Source organism: Pleurodeles waltl, chromosome 4_2, assembly GCF_031143425.1.
Source record: "Pleurodeles waltl isolate 20211129_DDA chromosome 4_2, aPleWal1.hap1.20221129, whole genome shotgun sequence".
Taxonomy (NCBI): Eukaryota; Metazoa; Chordata; class Amphibia; order Caudata; family Salamandridae; genus Pleurodeles; species Pleurodeles waltl.
The window spans coordinates 443,353,120-443,373,621 of NC_090443.1; the positions used below are offsets into that span (position 1 = coordinate 443,353,120).

At 44.1% G+C, this 20,502-nt stretch overlaps 1 protein-coding gene across 4 annotated transcripts in view; it reads left to right on the forward strand.

Moving 5' to 3' along the window:
• Window positions 1–20,502, forward strand: part of MAP2K7 (mitogen-activated protein kinase kinase 7) — a 160,947-nt gene that overhangs the window by 52,464 nt on the left and 87,981 nt on the right. For all 4 annotated transcript variants that reach the window (XM_069231731.1, XM_069231733.1, XM_069231734.1 and 1 more), the window contains 2 exons: window positions 17,269–17,376; window positions 17,768–17,947. In XM_069231731.1, coding sequence (XP_069087832.1) covers window positions 17,269–17,376; window positions 17,768–17,947 — 288 coding nt within the window. The remainder of the gene's footprint in view (window positions 1–17,268; window positions 17,377–17,767; window positions 17,948–20,502) is intronic.

Below are 20,502 nucleotides of genomic sequence, written 5' to 3' on the forward strand. Positions count from 1 at the left end.
TGTAGCTGCAGATACACATGCTGTGCACTTCCCGCCATCTGGTGTTGGGCTCGGAGTGTTACAAGTTGTTTTTCTTCGAAGAAGTCTTTTCGAGTCACGAGACCGAGGGACTCCTCCCCTTTCGGCTCCATTGCGCATGGGCGTCGACTCCATCTTAGATTGTTTTTTTTCCGCCATCGGGTTCGGACGTGTTCCTTTTCGCTCCGTGTTTCGGGTCGGAAAGTTAGTTAGAATCTCGGAAAAATCGACGGTGTTGTTTGCGTTCGGCATCGGGTTCGTTATTACAGATCGACACCGACTTTTGAAGAGCTCCGGTGGCCCTTCGGGGTTTTTCGATCCCCCGTCGGTGCCTGGTCGACCTGGCCACGTGTCTCTTCAAGGCTGATGGAACTGACCCCATTCCGCTTCTGCCCAAAATGTCACAACAAGTATCCGTATACAGATCAGCACCTGGTCTGTAACTTGTGTTTGTCTCCAGAACACAGAGAAGATACTTGTGAAGCCTGTCGGGCGTTTCGGTCGAGGAAGACATTAAGAGACCGAAGAGCGAGAAGACTGCAAATGGCGTCGGCGCCGACAGGACAAAGGCATTTGGAGGAGGAAGAAGAAACCTTCTCCATCCAGGAGTCTGACTCGGACGAGCTTGATCCCGAAGAAACAACTAAAACCGTGAGTAAGACGTCGAAACATAAAACTCACGAGAAGACCACAAAAGCCCAGGGGACGCCACCGCCAACAGGCCATGGCTTAACCCGAAAAATAGGTGACCGATCATCGGCACCGAAAAAGGGCACGCTTGTGTCGAAGTCATCCGACTCCGGTCGAGATACCGGCACACAGCAATCTCGAGCCCGAGACAGTGGCTCCGGGCAAGTTCGGCACCGAGACAGCGGCACCGAAATGGGTCGGCACCGAGAGATCACGACGCCGAAAATAAAGTGTCGTCGGAGCCGGAAAAGGCTACCGAAAAGGTTTCCATTCCGAAACATCCAGCCTCGGAACCGAAATCAGGTTCCTACACAGAGGAACAGGGATTGTCCTCCCAAATGCAAGGACATAAGTTCGGACAAGAACTAGAAACAATGGAGCCAGACTACACACAAAGTAGGCTCCACATTCAAAAGGACACAGGGAAGATAAGCACTCTTCCCCCAATTAAAATGAAAAGAAGACTTGCCTTTCAAGAAAAGGACAAGCAGCCACATGCAAAGATGGCAAGACAAACAACTCCACCACCATCAATGCACACATCACCGGTAGTCACTCCACCACTGATGGAATCCCCAACTCATGCTGCAATGAGTCAGGGTGATCCTGACACATGGGACCTTTATGATGTGCCAGTATCGGATAACAGCCCGGACTGTTACCCAGCGAGACCGTCGCCACCTGAGGACAGTACATCCTACATGCAGTTGGTCTCAAGAGCAGTGGCTTTTCATAATGTCACCTTGCATTCAGAACCGATTGAGGATGACTTTTTGTTTAATACACTATCCTCCACTCATAGCCAATACCAGAGGTTCCCTATGCTACCTGGAATGCTAAAACACTCCAAACAGGTGTTTCAGGAACCTGTGAAGGGCAGGGCCATAACTCCAAGGGTGGAGAAAAAGTACAAGCCACCGCCTACAGACCCTGTGTATATCACGCAGCAATTAACACCAGACTCTGTGGTAGTAGGGGCAGCTCGCAAGAGAGCAAACTCTCACACCTCGGGAGACGCACCACCTCCAGACAAGGAGAGTTGCAAATTCTACGCTGTGGGGAAAAGGGTTTCAGCACAAGCAGCAAACCAATGGCGCATTGCCTATTCACAAGCACTTCTGGCAAGATATGATAGGGCTCATTGGGACGAAATGCAACATTTCATAGAACACTTACCCAAAGAGTTCCAGAAAAGGGCACAACAAGTGGTGGAGAAAGGACAAAGTATCTCAAATAATCAGATACGGTCTGCAATGGATGCAGCAGATATAGCTGCAAGGACAGTAAATACTGCAGTAACTATAAGGAGACACGCATGGTTGCGTACGTCAGGATTCAAGCCGGAAATACAACAAGCCGTGCTCAGTATGCCTTTTAATGGACAGCAGTTGTTTGGGCCGGAAGTGGACACTGCTATCGAAAAACTTAAAAAAGACACTGATGCGGCCAAAGCCATGGGTGCACTCTACTCCCCACAGAGCAGAGGCACATTTTGCAAAACACAGTTTAGAGGGGGGTTTCGAGGACAAGCTACAGAACCCACAACCTCTCAAACAAGGTCCACTTATCAAAGTCCATATCAGCGGGGAAGTTTTCGGGGGCAATATAGAGGGGGACAATTCCAAAAAAATAGAGGAAAGTTCCAAAGTCCCAAAACTCCTCAAAACAAGCAGTGACTTCCAAGTCACAAATCCCCAACAGATAACACCTGTGGGGGGAGGCTAAGCAATTTTTACAAACATTGGGAGGAGATAACAACAGACACTTGGGTACTGGCAATTATCCAGCATGGTTATTGCATAGAATTTCTCAGATTCCCTCCAAACGTTCCACCGAAAACACACAATATGTCAAAACAACACATGGATCTTCTAGGACTAAAGGTCCAGGCATTGATACAAAAAGCAGCAATAGAATTAGTACCAATTCAACAGAAAGGAACAGGAGTTTACTCTATGTACTTTCTCATACCCAAAAAGGACAAAACACTGAGAGCAATATTAGATCTCAGAACATTAAATACCTACATCAAATCAAACCACTTTCACATGGTGACATTACAAGACGTAATCCCACTGCTCAAACAACAAGACTACATGACAACACTACACCTAAAGGATGCATATTTCCATATACCAATACATCCTTCACACAGAAAGTACCTAAGATTTGTATTCCAAAGGGTACATTACCAATTCAAGGTGTTGCCATTCGGAATAACAACTGCGCCAAGAGTTTTTACAAAATGCCTGGCAGTAGTAGCTGCGCATATCAGAAGGCAGCAGATACATGTGTTCCTGTACCTAGACGATTGGTTAATCAAAACCAACACACTAGAACGGTGTTCACAACACACAAAGTACGTCATAGAAACCCTACACAAACTAGGTTTCTCAATCAACTACACAAAATCACACGTTCAGCCGTGTCAGACACAGCAATACTTAGGGGCAACAATCAACACAGCAAGAGCGATTGCCACTCCAAGTCCACAAAGAGTACAAGCATTTCACAATGTAATACAGGTCATGTATCCAAACCAAAGAATACAAGTCAAAATAGTAATGAAACTCCTAGGCATGATGTCCTCATGCATAGCCATTGTCCCAAATGCAAGATTGCACATGCGGCCCTTACAACAGTGCCTAGCATCACAATGGTCACACGCACAGGGTCAACTTCTAGATCTAGTGTTGATAGACCGCCAAACATACACCTCGCTTCAATGGTGGAACAGTATAAATTTAAACCAAGGGCGGCCTTTTCAAGACCCAGTGCCTCAATACGTAATAACTACAGATGCCTCCATGATAGGGTGGGGAGCACACCTCAATCAACACAGCATTCAGGGACAATGGGACTCTCGGCAAAAACAGTTTCACATAAATCACTTAGAACTATTGGCAGTATTTCTAGCGTTAAAAGCATTTCAACCAATAATAAGCCACAAACACATTCTTGTCAAAACAGACAACATGACAACGATGTATTACCTAAACAAACAAGGAGGAACACACTCAACACAGTTGTGTCTCCTGACACAGAAAATATGGCATTGGGCGATATACAACCACATTCGCCTAATAGCACAGTTCATTCCAGGGATTCAGAATCAGTTAGCAGACAATCTCTCCCGGGATCACCAACAGATCCACGAATGGGAGATTCACCCCCAAGTACTACACACTTACTTTCAAACTTGGGAAACACCACAAATAGACCTGTTTGCAACAAAAGAAAACGCAAAATGCCAAAACTTCGCATTTAGGTACCCACAAGATCAGTCTCTGGGCAATGTGTTATGAATGAGTTGGTCAGGGATATTTGCATACGCTTTTCCCCCTCTCCCACTCCTTCCATATCTAGTAAACAAGTTGAGTCAAAACAAACTCAAACTCATACTCATAGCACCAACTTGGGCAAGACAACCTTGGTACACAACACTACTAGACCTCTCAGTAGTGCCTCATATCAAACTACCAAACAGACCAGATCTGTTAACTCAACACAATCAACAGATCAGACACCCCAATCCAGCATCACTGAATCTAGCAATTTGGCTCCTGAAGTCTTAGAGTTCGGACACTTAGACCTTACACAGGCATGTATGGAAGTCATAAAACAAGCTAGAAAACCAACCACTAGACATTGCTATGCAAATAAGTGGAAAAGGTTTGTTTATTATTGCCATAATAATCAGATTCAACCCTTACACGCATCTGCTAAAGACATCGTAAGCTACTTGCTACATTTGCAAAAGTCAAAACTAGCTTTTTCATCCATTAAAATACATTTTACCGCAATTTCAGCTTACCTGCAAATTACCCACTCAACTTCATTATTTAGGATACCAGTCATAAAAGCCTTTATGGAAGGCCTAAAAAGAATTATACCACCAAGAACACCACCAGTTCCTTCATGAAACCTCAATATTGTCTTAACACGACTCATGGGGCCACCTTTTGAGCCCATGCACTCATGTGAAATGCAATATTTAACATGGAAAGTTGCATTTCTAATTGCCATCACATCTCTAAGAAGAGTAAGTGAAATCCAAGCATTTACCATACAAGAACCATTTATTCAAATACACAACAATAAAGTAGTTCTACGGACAAATCCAAATTTTTTGCCAAAAGTCATATCACAGTTCCACTTGAATCAAACAGTAGAACTACCAGTGTTCTTCCCACAACCAGATTCTGTAGCTGAGAGAGCACTACATACATTAGACATCAAAAGAGCGTTAATGTACTACATTGACAGAACCAAACAAATTTGGAAAACAAAACAATTATTTGTTGCTTTCCAAAAACCTCATTCAGGAAATCCTATTTCCAAACAAGGCATTGCTAGATGGATAGTTAAATGCATTCAAACCTGTTATCTCAAAGCAAAGAGACAACTGCCTATTACACCAAAGGCACACTCAACTAGAAAGAAGGGTGCTACTATGGCCTTTCTAGCAAACATTCAAATGACTGAGATATGTAAGGCAGCCACATGGTCTACGCCTCATACGTTTACCAAGCACTATTGCGTGGATGTGTTAACAGCACAACAAGCCACAGTAGGACAAGCAGTATTACGAACTTTGTTTCAAACAACTTCAACTCCTACAGGCTGAACCACCGCTTTTGGGGAGATAACTGCTTACTAGTCTATGCAAAGCATGTGTATCTGCAGCTACACATGCCATCGAACGGAAAATGTCACTTACCCAGTGTACATCTGTTCGTGGCATGAGACGCTGCAGATTAACATGCGCCCACCCGCCTCCCCGGGAGCCTGTAGCAGTTTCGAAGTTGATCATGAACATTTGTAAATTTGTAAATATATCACTTTAAGCTACATTATGTACATACATATTTACTCCATTGCATGGGCACTATTACTATAATACACAACTCCTACCTATGCTATGCATAGCTCTTCCGACATCTAGTGTTGGGCTCGGAGTATTACAAGTTGTTTTTTTTCCCGAAGAAGTCTGTTCTGAGTCATGGGATCGAGTGACTCCTCTCGATTCCAGTGCGCATGGGCATCGACTCGATTTGTTAGATTGTTTTCTTTCTGCTCTCTGTTTCGGATGTGTTTCCTCTCACTCCGAGATTTCGATTCGGAAAACCTCAGAAAACCTTCTTATTCGCCGGTATTGTTTCGATCACGTTTCCCATCTAGCATCAAATCGGTAGTACCGTCGGAACATTCATTTTTTGCCCTTCGGGGCGCGTGCGCCCAACTCATGCCTGTTCGGGCCTACTGCGTGGGAAGCATGACGGATCGGACTCCATTCCGATTCTGCCCTCTGTGCCACACGAAGTACCCCTATACAGACCAACACTTGGTTTGTAATTTGTGCCTTTCTCCAGACCATCGGAAAGAGGATTGTGAGGCCTGTCTATCATTTCGATGAAAGAAGACCCTGAGAGATCACAGAGCCCGAAAACTCAAAAAGGCGTCAAAAAGCAGCGAACATCTCGATGTCATGGAGGAAGAGCAGGCGCAGACAGCAGTCTCCATTCGAGACATAGAGTCCGAACAGGAATCTGAAGACCACAGACCCATCACAGCCGGCCAGGATGTGAGTACATCTGCCCCTACACCACTACACAAAAAACATTCCAAGGCCTTGGGTACACCACTGCCGGAAGGCCATGGTTCGGCCTGAAAAAAGACTGCTGGTGACCGTCCTTCGGGGCCGGCGCCGAAAAAGGTCACTCCTCTGTCCACTTCGGAGTCAAGTAAATCTGTTAAAAGCACTGTTTCAGACTCCAGTAAAAGACCCCATTTCTCTGAGTCAAATTCGGCAATTGGCTTCGGAGCCGAGACCTCCGACTACTTTTTCGGGACAAAAAAAAACTACACACCTCGGAGCCGAAAACATCCTCATATACAGAGGAACAAGAACTTTGCAAACCATTAACACAGATTACAAGGCCAATCATGGAATCTCATAAGACTTCTGAGAAAGATCCTGAGATTGAACCAATATTACAAGTTATGGATGAGAGACAGTCCAGAATCCATATTCATAAGGAGACAGGAAGAATCATCACTGCACCTCCTTTTAAAACCAAAGGAAAGCTGGCTTTCCAAGAGGAACTAGACTCTTTGCAACCACCAACAAAGGTGCAAAAACAAAAGGAGAAGCCACTACCTCTCCATACTTCTCCTCCTCAATCTCCACAGCTCTCTTTCACACCTCAGAATAGCCCACCACTGCCTTCTCCAACACATTCTTTATACTCACATGGAGATACAGCAGACCCATGGAACCTCTATGACCCTGATCCCATCCTGGGCAATGATCAGACATTGATCCATCAAAACCTTCCCCTCCAGAAGACACCACTGCATACACCCAAGTAATATCTAGGGCATCAGCCTATCATGGAGTAACCATGCATTCTGAGCCATTATAAGAAGACGTTTTCTTTACTACACTGTCTTCTACTCATTCCAGGTACCAGTGTCTCCCAGTGTTACCAGGAATGATTAAACATGCAGACCAAATTTTTAATAAACCTGTAAAAACTAGAATTATCACCCCTAGAATTGATAAAAAGTATAAGCCTGCCCCTACTTACTCAGATTACATCACTTATCAGGTCTCTCCAGACTCAGTAGTAGTCTGCGGCAAGAGAGATGGCAAACAGCCAGTCATCAGGAAACACACCGCCTCCTGATAAGGAGAGTAGAAAATTTGATGCAGCTGGGAAAAGCGTTGCTACACAAGCAGCAAATCAGTGGAGAATTGCAACTTTTCAGGCACTTCTAGCCAGGTATGACATGGCCCATTGGGACGAAATAAAAGATACTATACAGCATCTCCCAAAGGAGCATCAAAAAAGAGAACAACAAGTGGTGGAAGAGGGACACGCTATCAGCAATAATCGAATAAGATCTGCCCTCGATGCTGCTGATAGAGCTGCAAGGAGTGTAAATACTGCCATCACAATTAGAAGACATGCATGGCTGCACTCCTCTGGTTTTAAACCAGAAATTCAACAGCCAGTACTTAATATGCCTTTCGACAAAAAGCACCTCTTTGGCCCAGATGTAGATACCACTATTGAGAAACTGAGGAAAGACTCTGATACTGGGAAAGCAATGGGTGCTTTATACACCACCCCATATAGAGGCTCCTTTCGCAGACCACAGTTTAGAGGAGGCTTCAAGCCACAATCCTCAGATGCTTCCACCTCCGAAACAAAGCAGGGACAGCAAACCCAATATCAACCTGGTGGGTTTAGAGGATCCTATAGAGGTCAATATTTCAGGAATAGAGGTAAATTACAAACCTCTAAACAGACAACAACACAACCGAAACAGTGACTTCCTTGACTTCCCTCCCTCCCACTCCACACATCTCCTGTGGGGGGGAAGACTACAACAATTCCACTCTCATTAGCAAAATATTACCACAGACAATTGGGTATTCTCAATTATCCGCAATGACTACTGCCTAGAATTAATCTCCACCCCTCCAAACATTCCACCACGGTATCACAAATTGTCCCCAGAACATACCGTTCTGTTACAAGAGGTACAAGCTCTACTATTAAAACAAGCAATAGAATTAGTTCCACATTCTCAACAAGGAACAGGAATATACTCATTATACTTCCTGATTCCCAAAAAAGACGGCACCCTCAGGCCCATCTTAGACCTCTGGCCCCTCAATCTATACATCCTGTCAGAGCATTTCCACATGGTAACTCTGCAAGATGTTATTCCACTACTACAAAAACAAGATTACATCACTGCTCTAGATCTCAAAGATGCGTATTTTCCACATACCCATCCATCCAGCTCACAGAAAATACCTCAGGTTTGTCATAGCAGCAAAACACTACCAGTTCAAGGTGTTGCCATTTGGCATAACAACAGTTCCAAGAGTGTTCACAAAGTGTCTAGCAGTAGTAGCAGCCTACTCAAGAAGACAACACATCCATGTCTTTCCATATCTAGACAGTTGGCTAAAAAAATCAAGCAATCTTACACAATGCCAACATCACACTTGTTACGTGATGGAAACCTTGCACACCCTAGGGTTCACTCTAAACTACCAAAAGTCACGCCTTCAACCAGCACAGGTACAACCTTACCAAGGTGCTATCCTAAATACTCAACTAGCCCTAGCTTATCCAAATATACAAAGGATACAATCGTTCCAAAATGTCATATCACTCATACAGCCAAATCAACAATACACTCTGAGATTTATCATAAAGACTCTAGGAATGATGGCATCTTGCATAGCGATAGTCCTGCATGCAAGACTAAACATGAGGCCCTTACAACTGTGCCTTTCACAACAGTGGTGACAAGCACATGGTCAACTACAAGATCTAGTGTTGATGGCCCGCAAAACACATAGCGGGACACATTCATCTCAGCTGTCCCTTCTAGCCCAAACAATTTGGAAATGGGCAATTCACAACCAAATTCATTTACTAGCACAATATATTCCAGGGATAGACAATCAGATGGCACATCTCCTACGCAGAAATCACCACCAAGCACACGAATGGGAGACTCCCAAGTACTTCAAAAGTACTTTCAAAAGAGGGAGGGGCGGACACCAGACATAGATCTATTCGCAACAATCGAAAACGCAAAATGCCAAAGCTTCGCATCCAGACACCCACATCCCCTATCCAAGGGCATTGCTCTATGGATCAGTTGGTCAGGGATATTTGCTTACGCTTTGGCTTTCTCATCCATCAAGATACACCTTACTGCAATATTTGCACACTTACAGACTATTCAACATACTTCTCTATTCAGAGTTTCTGTTATTAAAGCCTTCATGGTAGGATTAAAACGCATTATTCCACCTAGAACACCAACTGTTCCGTCTTGGAATTTAAATATCTTACTTACCAGACTCATAGGACCACCTTTTGAACCCATGCACTCTTGTCAAATTATATTTTTAACATGGAAGGTCGCCTTCCTTGTGGCTATTACTTCTATAAGAAGAGTTAGTGAAATACAAGCATTCACTCTTGAAGAACCTTTTTTCCAAGTGCACAAACATAAAGTTGTACTTAGAACAAATCCAAAATTTATACCAAAAGTAGTATCTCCATTTCACATCATGCAAACAGTGGAATTGCCAGTCTTCTTTCCACAGCCAGACTCTGTGGCAGAAAAAGCTCTTCATTCCCTAGATCTCAAAAGAGCTCTTATGTTCTATATAGACAGAACTAAAGATTTTAGGAAAACAAAGCAACTTTTTGTTGCTTTCCAACAACCACATACATGCAATCTTATATCAAAACAAGGCTTAGCAAGATGGATTGTTAGATGCGTACAGACAAGCTATATCAAAGCAAAAAGACAACTTTTGATCACTCATAGAGCACATTCTACAAGAAGGAAAGGTGCATCAATGGCATTTTTAGGCAACATACCAGTGGTTGATAAATGTAAAGCAGCCACATGGTCAACTCCCCATACATGTACAAAACACTACTGTGTTGATGTTTTCTCACAGCAACAAGCCACTGTAGGCCAGGCTGCCTTAAGGGCATTATTTCAAACAACTTCAACTCCTACAGGCTAGCCACTGCATTTTTGGAGGACTAACTGCTTTTTATTCTATGCATAGCCTGTGTATCTGCAGCTACACATTCCATTGAACAGAAAATGTCACTTACCCAGTGTACATCTGTTTGTGGCATGTAGTGCTGCAGATTCACATGCACCCTCCCTCCTCCCCGGAAGCCTGTAGTCGTTTTAAGTTTTTACATTTGTACATGTGTATGTATATTTATTTACATTTGCATGGACATCTCTCTGTATTTCTATACTCTATCACTCCTTCCTTCACCCTCTGCGGGAAAACAATAACAATCGAGTCGATGCCCTTGCGCGCTGGAACCGAGGGGGAAGAGTCACTTGATCCTGTAACTCCAAAAAGACTTCTTTAAAAAAAAATAATAATAATAATACTTTTAAACACTCCGAGCTCAACAGTAGATGTCGGAAGAGGTATGCATAGCATGTGAACCTGCCAAAAACATATTTATATATATATATATATATATATATATATATATATATATATATATATATATATATATATATATATATATATATATATATATATATATATATATTTCTGATGGATACAACTACCTGTGGATTCCTCACCTAAAGAATTTTCCTTCAGGAATCCACAGGTAGCTAGTGTATCCACCAGAAAAGGCGTTACCGAAGGTAAGTAACTTGTTCATTCGATGGCATGTGCAGATTCAGATGCACACATGCTTTGCATAAGTCTGCCATCTAGTGTTGGGCTTGGGTTTTACAAGTTGTTTTTCTTTGAAGAAGGTTTTCGAGTCACTAGATCGAGTGGCTCATCCTCTTGCCGATCTTGCGCATGGGCATCGCATCCTTTGTTAGATTTTTTTTTATTTTTTTTTATTTTTTTTTTTCACCGTCTGGTTCGGACATGTTTCCTCTTGCTCTGGTAGATCTTGGTTCGGTACTATCTGAACTTCTCTCTTCATTTCTGTCAACGTCTAGTTCTAGATCGCATTTTCTAAATTACATTTGATCAGATTGTTATTGTTGGGGTTGATTTAACGCCCTTTTCGGGCGACCGCTCCCTTCTTGGGCCTACTTCGACTTGTGGTTGTCAAACAGTATCAAGCTAATGGAGCGGACTCCGTTTTGCTTTTGCCCTCTGTGTCACACCAAGTTTCCATACACCAGTCAGCACTCTGCGTGCAACCTCTGTCTTTCTCCGAATCACAGAGAAGATAGCTGTGAAGCGTGTTGATCCTTCTGTTCGAAGAAGACTCTTAGGGATCGAAGAGCACTTTGGTTGGAGATGATGTCCAAGTCGACGGAACAAACGCCCCATATCTTCGGCGAAGAACACGCACAAGAAGAGATGAATTATCAAACTGCAGTTTCCATCGCAGACTCCGATTCGGATCAAGATTCCAATGGCAAAAGACAATCCATTCCAGCGGCTCAGTGCGTGAGTACATCAGCCCCTTCACATCCACAAAAGACTATCAAAAAGACTTTAGCACCGGTCTTGGGTCCCCCACTGCTTGCCGGCCATGGTCTGACCCGAAAAATATAATCTGATGACCAACCCTCAGGTTCGGCACCAAAACATAAGACCAAAGAGCATTCGGTGCCCACCAAACAGCATGCCATACATGTTTCGGGATTGAGCTGAAATTCAGGGACTTCCGCCTCAGAGCCGAAAAACTGCCAACAATTTCGGAGCCGACATTTTCAGCCCGACTAAAACATTGTTTCCAAACTTTCGGAGCTGAAACCTGTGGGTGGAAAATATACTCCCAACTACTGAGGAGTCTTCTCAATAAGACCTATATTGGAAGACGTAATGGATGCTAATCAGTGAAAAATCCATATTCATAAGGGCACAGGAAGAATTATTGCTTCTCCTCCTCCTACAACCAAGAGAAAATTTACTTTCCAAGAGACTGTAGAAGCTGGACCTCCACCTGCTAAAGTATTTAAGCGAAAGAAGAAAACAAAGGCACCACAACAGCCTTCACCACCACATTCTCCTTTACTTCCTGCTTCTCCACCACCAGGTACTCCACCACTACCACCTTCACCTGCACAATTTTCTCCACAATCCCCTATCTCAACACCCTGGGGATGATTTAGGTGATACTCATCAGGATATAGATCCATGGGACTTATGATTCAGATCCCATCCCTTCTAATGATCATGATTTACACCCTGCAAGACCATCTCCACCTGAAGTTACCACTGCTTACAATCAGGTTATAGCTGGGGCATCTGTGTATCACAAGGTGCAATTACAGATCTCATGGAGGATAACTTCTTATTTGACACACTAACATCTACTCATAAGGAGTATCAATGTCTTCCTATGCTCCCAGGCATGCTTAAACACGCAGAGGACATTTTCAAAGAACCATTAAAGTCTAGAATGATCACACCAAGGGTAGATAAAAATTATAAACCTGCACCCTCAGTTCCCCTTCTTATTAGAGCCCAATTGCCACCTGACACTCTAGTCAGTGCAGCAAGGAAAAGGGCAAATAGCCAATCAACAGGGGATGCTCCTCTCCCAGACTAACAAAGTTGTAAATTTTGACGCAGCTGGAAAAAGAGTAGCATCTCAAGCTGCTAATCATTGGAGGATTGTAAATTCTCAGGCACTGTTAGCAAGATATGACAGCTCATTGGGATGAGATGGAAGATTTGTTGCAGCACCTTCCACCAGAAAAGGGCACAACAGATAGTAACAGAGGGGCAGGCTATCTCTAATAATCAAGTTAGATCTGCAATAGATGCAGTAGATACAGCAGCAAAGAACATCAATACCAATGTAATCATTAGAAGGCACGCATGGTTAAGAACTTCAGGGTTTAAACCAGAAATACAACAGGCAGTGTTAAACATGCCCTTTGATAAGCAACACCTATTTGGCCCACAAGTCGCAACCACCATAGAAAAGCTGAAAAAAGACTCTGAGACAGCTAAAGCTATGGGTGCCCTTTACACTACCCCTACTCAGAGCTTTTCACAGGCCCCAATTTAGGGGTGACTTCAAACCATCAACCTCAGAGCCATCCACATCCCAACAGAAACATGGGCCACATTTTTACAACAGAGGCTCCTTCAGAGGCTCTTACAGAGGAAATAATTTTAGCGGGAAAGGTAAATCAACCACCCCAAGAGGTTCCTCCACCTCAACCAAACAGTGACTTTTTGCACATCCCCATAAAGCATACATCTCCTCTGGGAGGAAGACGGATTTTTTTTTTTTTTTTACTAACAATGGCACCACATTACTTCAGATCAGTGGGTTCTATCAATTGTCCAACATGGTTATTGCCTAGAATGTATCTCTACTTCACCAAACTTTCCCCCTCGCTCGCGCAGACTTTCTCTGGAACATCTAAATTTATTAACACAGGAGGTACAATCGCTTCTGCTCAAATGGGCCCTAGAGATGGTACCTATATCCCATCAAGGGTCAGGAATATATTCTTTATACTTCCTCATACCAAAGAAAGATGGTACTCTTAGACCAATCTTAGATCTCAGACCATTCAGTACATTCTGTTTGAGCACTTTCACATGGTCACTCTACAAGACTACATGACAGCATTATATTTAAAATATGCTTATTTCCACTATCCCATACATCCACCACATTGCAAATTTCTAAGATTTGTGATAGCAGGCAAGCACTACCAGTTCAAAGTACTACCCTTTGGAGAAACAACAGCATCAAGGATATTCTCCAAACCTCAGAAGACAACATGTACATGTCTTTCCCTATCATAAAAGCCAGCACAATTCAAACCTGTCAACAGCACGAACAACCTAGGATTCACAATGTCACCAAAAATCACATCTGCAGCCAACACTATTACAACCATATCTGGGAGCAATTTTGAACACTAAATCAGCATCAGCATTAGCATACCCACTGAGAATTCAAGCTTACCACAATCTCCTATCTCAACTACAATACAACCACACTTACTCAGGGAGGTTGATCATGAGACTCTTGGGAAAGATGGCATCATGCATAGCAATAATACCCAATGCATGTCTAAACATGAGACCGCTACAGCAGCGTTTCTCGTGACAATGGTCTCAAGCACAGGGTCAACTTCAGGATCTAATGTTGTTGGACCGCCAAATGTACCACTCTCTGCAATGGTGGAATCACACCAACTTATTAAAAGGGCGACCGTTTCAGGACCCTGTGGCACAGACCATAATTACAACTGATGCATCATTCATAGGTTGGGGAGCACATCTCGACAGCCTCACCATACAAGGGGTATGGAACTCAATTCAACAGACTTATCACATAAACCATTTAGAATTGCTAGCAGTGTTCCTAGCGTTCAAAGCTTTTCAACCACAGATCACACACAAAACAGTGTTAATAAGAACAGACGACATGACCACAATGTATTAGCTGCAAAAACAGGGCAACACACATCTCAATTGTCCCTTCTAGCAGAGACAATTTGGAAATGGGTAATTCACAATCACATTCAACTACTAGCAGAGTATATCCTAGGGATACACAACCAACTAGCGGACCTCTTAAGCAGGACGCAGCAACAAATGCACAAATGGGAGTTTCACCCACAAGTGATTCAACAATACTTCCAAATGTGGGAAACCACAGATATAGACCTCTTCGCCACCAGCAAAAACGCAAAATGCCCAAACTTTGCATCCAGGTACCCACACCCTCAGTCCAAGGGAAATGCTCTATTGATCGATTGGTCAGGGATATTTGTTTAAGCTTTTCCCCCCCCTCTCCCACTAATTCCATTTCTGGTCAACAAGATCCATCACACCTCTCTCATTGTGATACTCGTAGCTCCCACGTGGGCTAGTCAGCACTGGTACACAACATTGTTGGATCTGTCTGTAGTACCACATCACAAGCTACGAAACAGACCACACTCAGGTCAAATCAGGCATCCCAATCCCAGTATGCTCAACTTGGTGATTTGGCTTTCTAAGATCATAGAGTTTGGATATCTACAGCTTCCATCAGAAAGTATGTATATTCTAAAGGAAGCACGCAAACCTACAGCTAGACAGTGTTATGCAGCTAAATGGAAACATTTGGTATATAACTGTCAACCCAAAAACATGAATCCACTTAAAGCATCAGTACAAGATATTGTCTATTATTTGCTTCATTTGCAAAATGCAAATCTTGCATACTCATCTATTAAAATCCTTTTAACAGCAATAGCTGCCTGCCTCCAAAACCGACAGCATCATTCCCTAGTTAGGATTCCTGTTATTAAAGCTTTTATGGACGGCCTTAAAAGAATTATTCCACCTAGAGCTCCACCGCCTCCTGCCTGGAATCTTAACATCGTGCTCACAAGGCTTATGGGTCCACCATTTGAACCCATGCATTCTTGCACTCTCCAATTTCTATCATGGAAGATTACTTCCTTAAGAAGAGTTAGTGAAGTTCAGGCATTCACTTTAGAAGAACCTTTCTTCCAATTTCACAAAAATAAAATAGTACTTAGGACAAACCCTAAATTCCTATCTAAGGTAGTTTCACCATTTCACATCAATCACTCAGTGTAATTACCAGTCTTCTTTCCACAGCTAGATTCACTTGCTGAAAGAGCTCTTCACACCCTTGATGTTAAAAGAGCTCTTGTGTATTATGTAGACAGAACAAAAGATTTCAGGAACTCTAAACAACTCTTTGTGGCTTTTCAATAACCTCATAAGGGTAGTTCTATTTCAAAACAACGATTAGCCAGATGGATAGTAAGTAAAGTGTATTCAAACTTGCTATCTTAAGGCTAAAATACAGTTATTAGTAACTCCTAAAGCACATTCTGCTAGAAAGAAAGGAGCTTCAATAGCATTCTTAGGAAATATACCAATGGCAGATATATGTAATGCAGCCACATGATCCACACCACACACATTTACTAAACACTACTGTGTGGATGTCTTATCTCGCCAGCAAGCAAATGTTGGACAAGCTGTGCTTAAAATACTATTTCAGACTAGCCACTGCTTATTTTAGGAAGGGACTTCTTTTCAGTCTATGCAAAGCATGTGTATCTGGAGCTACACATGCCATTGAATGGAAAGTGTTACTTACCCAGTAGACATCTGTTCGTGGCATGTAGTGCTGCAGATTCACATGCGCCCTTCCTCCTCCCTGGAAGTCATTGTGGTACTTTATTTATGTAAATATGTAAACACATTGCATGGACGTCTTCTTTACTTAAAATATATATAGTACATTTCCACACTCTTTACTTCACCCTCCTGCGGGAAAACAGTCTAACAAAGGACTTGATGCCCATGTGTGCTATCACCGAGAGAAGTCGCCACTCGATCTCGTGACTCGAAAACCTTCTTTAAAGAAAAACAACTTGTAACACTCCGAGCCCAACACTAGATGGCGGACTTATGCAAAGCATGTGCATCTGCAGCACTACATGCCACGAACAGATATCTACTGAGTAAGTAATATATATATATCTATATATATTTATTTTGTTTCTCTCAAGTAATTTGTCAAGATTATGGGTAGAAGATGAGTAGTCACTTGAGAGAGTAACTGCTTGGCATCTATAGAAATACGGTTCCTCCCAGCTTGTAATGGAACACCAGCTAAGCAAGAGACTAGTCCAAGCCAAACATAGAGATCTAGAATATTGTAATTAAGAGTAAAAGGCTAGCAGAATATTTTAAACAAGGTAAAAAAAATGCAAGCTGTGATATGGATTATTTACCAACGAAACCTAGAATGGTCTCAGATTTACTCTGATCCTTTATGAAACCTCTTAACTGGCAAGTAGGGAAAAGTTGTTTGTTGGAACTGTGGGTTCGACTTGGTAACCTGAGATTTGGATGCCATTAAATGTACAGGTTCTTTGTGGAGGGCTCCGCATTATCTTGGGGTGGTGGTGAATGTGAGAGGCAGCACGCACAATGCGTCTCTTCAGTACTGCGTTGCTTTGCTACAGAAGTGTTTCTAACCATGTTTTCTTTTTTTACTTTAGACGGATGTGTTCATCGCCATGGAACTAATGGGTACTTGTGCAGAGAAACTTAAGAAGCGCATTCAGGGACCCATTCCTGAGAGGATTCTGGGAAAGATGACTGTTGCGGTGAGTTTAGTGACCCCAATAGCAATGTATAGGATGCATTTTGTGTGCTTTGTCTTCACATATAGGTTTTTACTGGGGCAGTTTGGAGGTTTTATCCACCTTTTAAAGACTTGTACAAAGTAAAGGTTTCCTTTAATTTTATACTGTAATGGCCATGTGTTGCATTTTGCGTTTTATTTACTTGTAGCTCTCTAGTTCTATATTCCTTCTGCAGAGCGCAAGTTGGCTTGTATTCTACTTAAATATAAAGGTGATAATGCAGAACCTTACCTGGTGCAGCTGAGAGTGAGTTGTAGCCAGTTGACTACTCAGAGGAAGGATTTTATTGAGTGTGGGATGTTTGTGGAATTTGATAGAAAGGAATCATCCTGATAAAGTGTTCCTGTTACAGATCGTCAAAGCCCTCTTTTACCTTAAAGAAAAGCATGGGGTTATTCACCGCGATGTCAAGCCTTCCAACATCTTGCTTGATGAGAGGGGACAGATCAAGCTGTGCGACTTTGGCATCAGTGGCCGACTGGTGGACTCAAAGGCCAAGACCCGAAGTGCAGGCTGTGCAGCATACATGGCGGTAAGCGTCAGAAATGGGAAACCATTGGTTCTGGGCTGCTTGTGACACACAGTGACTCAGCACCATGTAGTTCTTAAGGTAGCTAGGGAAGGAAAGATGAAAGAATCAAGAATAGGTGGGAAGAAGTGAAAAAGAAAAGTAGGGAAGAAAGCAAGAAATAAAGGTAGAGAAAAACTAAAGAAAATTAGTACTCTTCAGCTTCAATTATTTATTTGGGAAGGATGTCTTACTCCTTATCAGGATGTTCTTCCAATTTTACAGATAAAACACTTTTCAAGTAAGTAATACTTTTCAATTTTAAAATTAGATACTTAGTGCAATTTCTCATAGAAAGCAATACAGTCCTAGGGTAGAAAAAGTACCAACACAGTGTGCAGGTAAGTACTCGAACTGCGATCCCAGTGTTTGGGGTTAAGGTGTCCACAGGACAAAGTTTAGGAAGACACCAAGAGTGCACCACCAGCAGTACAGGGCTGGCTGGGTGCAGAGGTCAAACTTGGTGTCGGGCACCCAGTGGAATCCTATGGAGACTGAGGGCACTTAGAAAGAAACAGCTTGCAGTTAAGTACCAGCGACTTCAGGGCACAGACCGACTGGTTTAGATCAGCACCTTGGGGGGGCACAGGTCAGCACCAAACACACACCATCAGCGGCATGGGGGCGCCGGGTACAGGGTGTATACACAGCATTGGTTGCCCAATGCTTTTCAGTGGAGGAACCCTGGGAGTCACAAAGATGCTGCCGGCTTGATCCAGGGAGTCGGCTGAAGAAGACAAACTTCTGAACAGTTAAGTAGAGAGCTCACTGGATGCTGCTGGAACGTCAGTTGGATTCCCCAAGGCCAGGGGGCTGCAGGTGCAGAGGTACCTTTAGGAGTCTGGAAATCTTCACTGGAGCCGGTTGATGTCAGGGGATCCTCTGGATTTAGGCTGCAAGTGTCATTGTATTGGTCAGAAGGGGTCAAGCCAGGGTGGGCTCGAGGTTGGAATCGTCTGGGGACCATCTCTGGACCGGTGGGCCACCTCGACTTGGCCCGTGGGCATCGGGTGCAGAGTAGGTAGGACTCACAGATCCGGGAGGGTCTGGAGTCCTTGAAGGTTACTTTGTGGACCGAGCTGCTGACCTCAGGAGACCTTGGTCCTTGGGTAGGCAGGCAGTCCTCTGTCGGTCTGTAGTAGTCGCTGGTCCTGCAGGATGCGTCGCCTTTTTGTAGCAGAAGTCTTGATCCCAGCCCTACCAGCCTGTCTGCAGTTTCAAGTCATTTGCCGTCTGGAGTCTTCTCTGCTGGTGCAGGTCTTCAGTCTTTCGTCGTCTTTCAGGTCGGCAGGAATCTGAAGAGCAGGGTTCAGGGGTGCCCCTAAATATTAGATTTAGGGGAGTTACAGAAGTCAGAGGGTCGTACCCAATGGCTCCTGACCCTGAGGGTGGCTACACCCTTCCTGTGCCCGCTCCCTTTGGGGAGGGGGCACATTCCTGGAGAAGATCATTGAGAAGATAGTCAACGGTCAATTAATCCACTTCCTTGAAGGCAATAGCACTCTGGACATATCTCAATCCGGTTTCCATAGCAACCACAGCACCAAGACCGCCCACATCGCCGCCACCGACGACATCAGGACCATGCTAGACAGAGGCGAAACTGCGGCCCTTATCCTCCTAGACCTCTCGGCTGCCTTCAACACCGTCTGCCAACACACCCTACGCACACACTCCTCCACGACGGAGGTATCTGCACAAAGCCCTGGACTGGATTACTTCCTTCCTCTCCAGCAGAACCCAGTGAGTCCGCCTCCCTTCCTTCCTATCTGAAGCCACTGAGACCATCTGCGGCGTTCCTGAAGGGTGCTCCCTCAGCCCAACCCTTCTCAACGTCTACATGGCACCGCTCGCCAATATCGTCCGAACACACAACCTCAACATCGTCTCCTACGCCAATGACACCCAGCTGATCCTCTCACTCACCAAGGACCCCTTCACTGCCAAAACCAACCTCCACGACGGAATGAAGGCCATTGCCAGCTGGATGGAGAGCAGCCGCCTTAAACTGAACTCAGACAAAACGGAGATCCTCATCCTCTACTCCAACCCCTCCGCCTGGGACGACTCCTGTGGGCTAGCCACTCTAGGAACCGCACCGACGCCCACCGACCACGCATGCAACCTAGTATTCATCTTGGACTCTTCGCTCACCATGACCCAGCAAGTCAACGCCGTCTCATCTTCCTGCTTCAACACCCTCCGCATGCTCCGCAAGATCTTCAGGTGGATCCCCACAGAAACCAGAAGGACGGTCACCCAGGCCCTCGTCCGCAGCAGACTGGACTACGGCAACGCTCTTTAAGCTGGAACCATGGCCAAGCTCCAGAAAAGACTGTAACGTATACGGAATGCCTCTGCACGCCTCATCCTTGACATCCCACGCCGCCACCACATCTCAGCCCACCTGAGAGACCTACACTGGCTCCCCGTCAACAAGAGGATCACCTTCGAGCTCCTCCCCCACGCCCACAAAGAACTCCAAAATGCTGGCCCTGCTTACCTCAACGAACGACTCA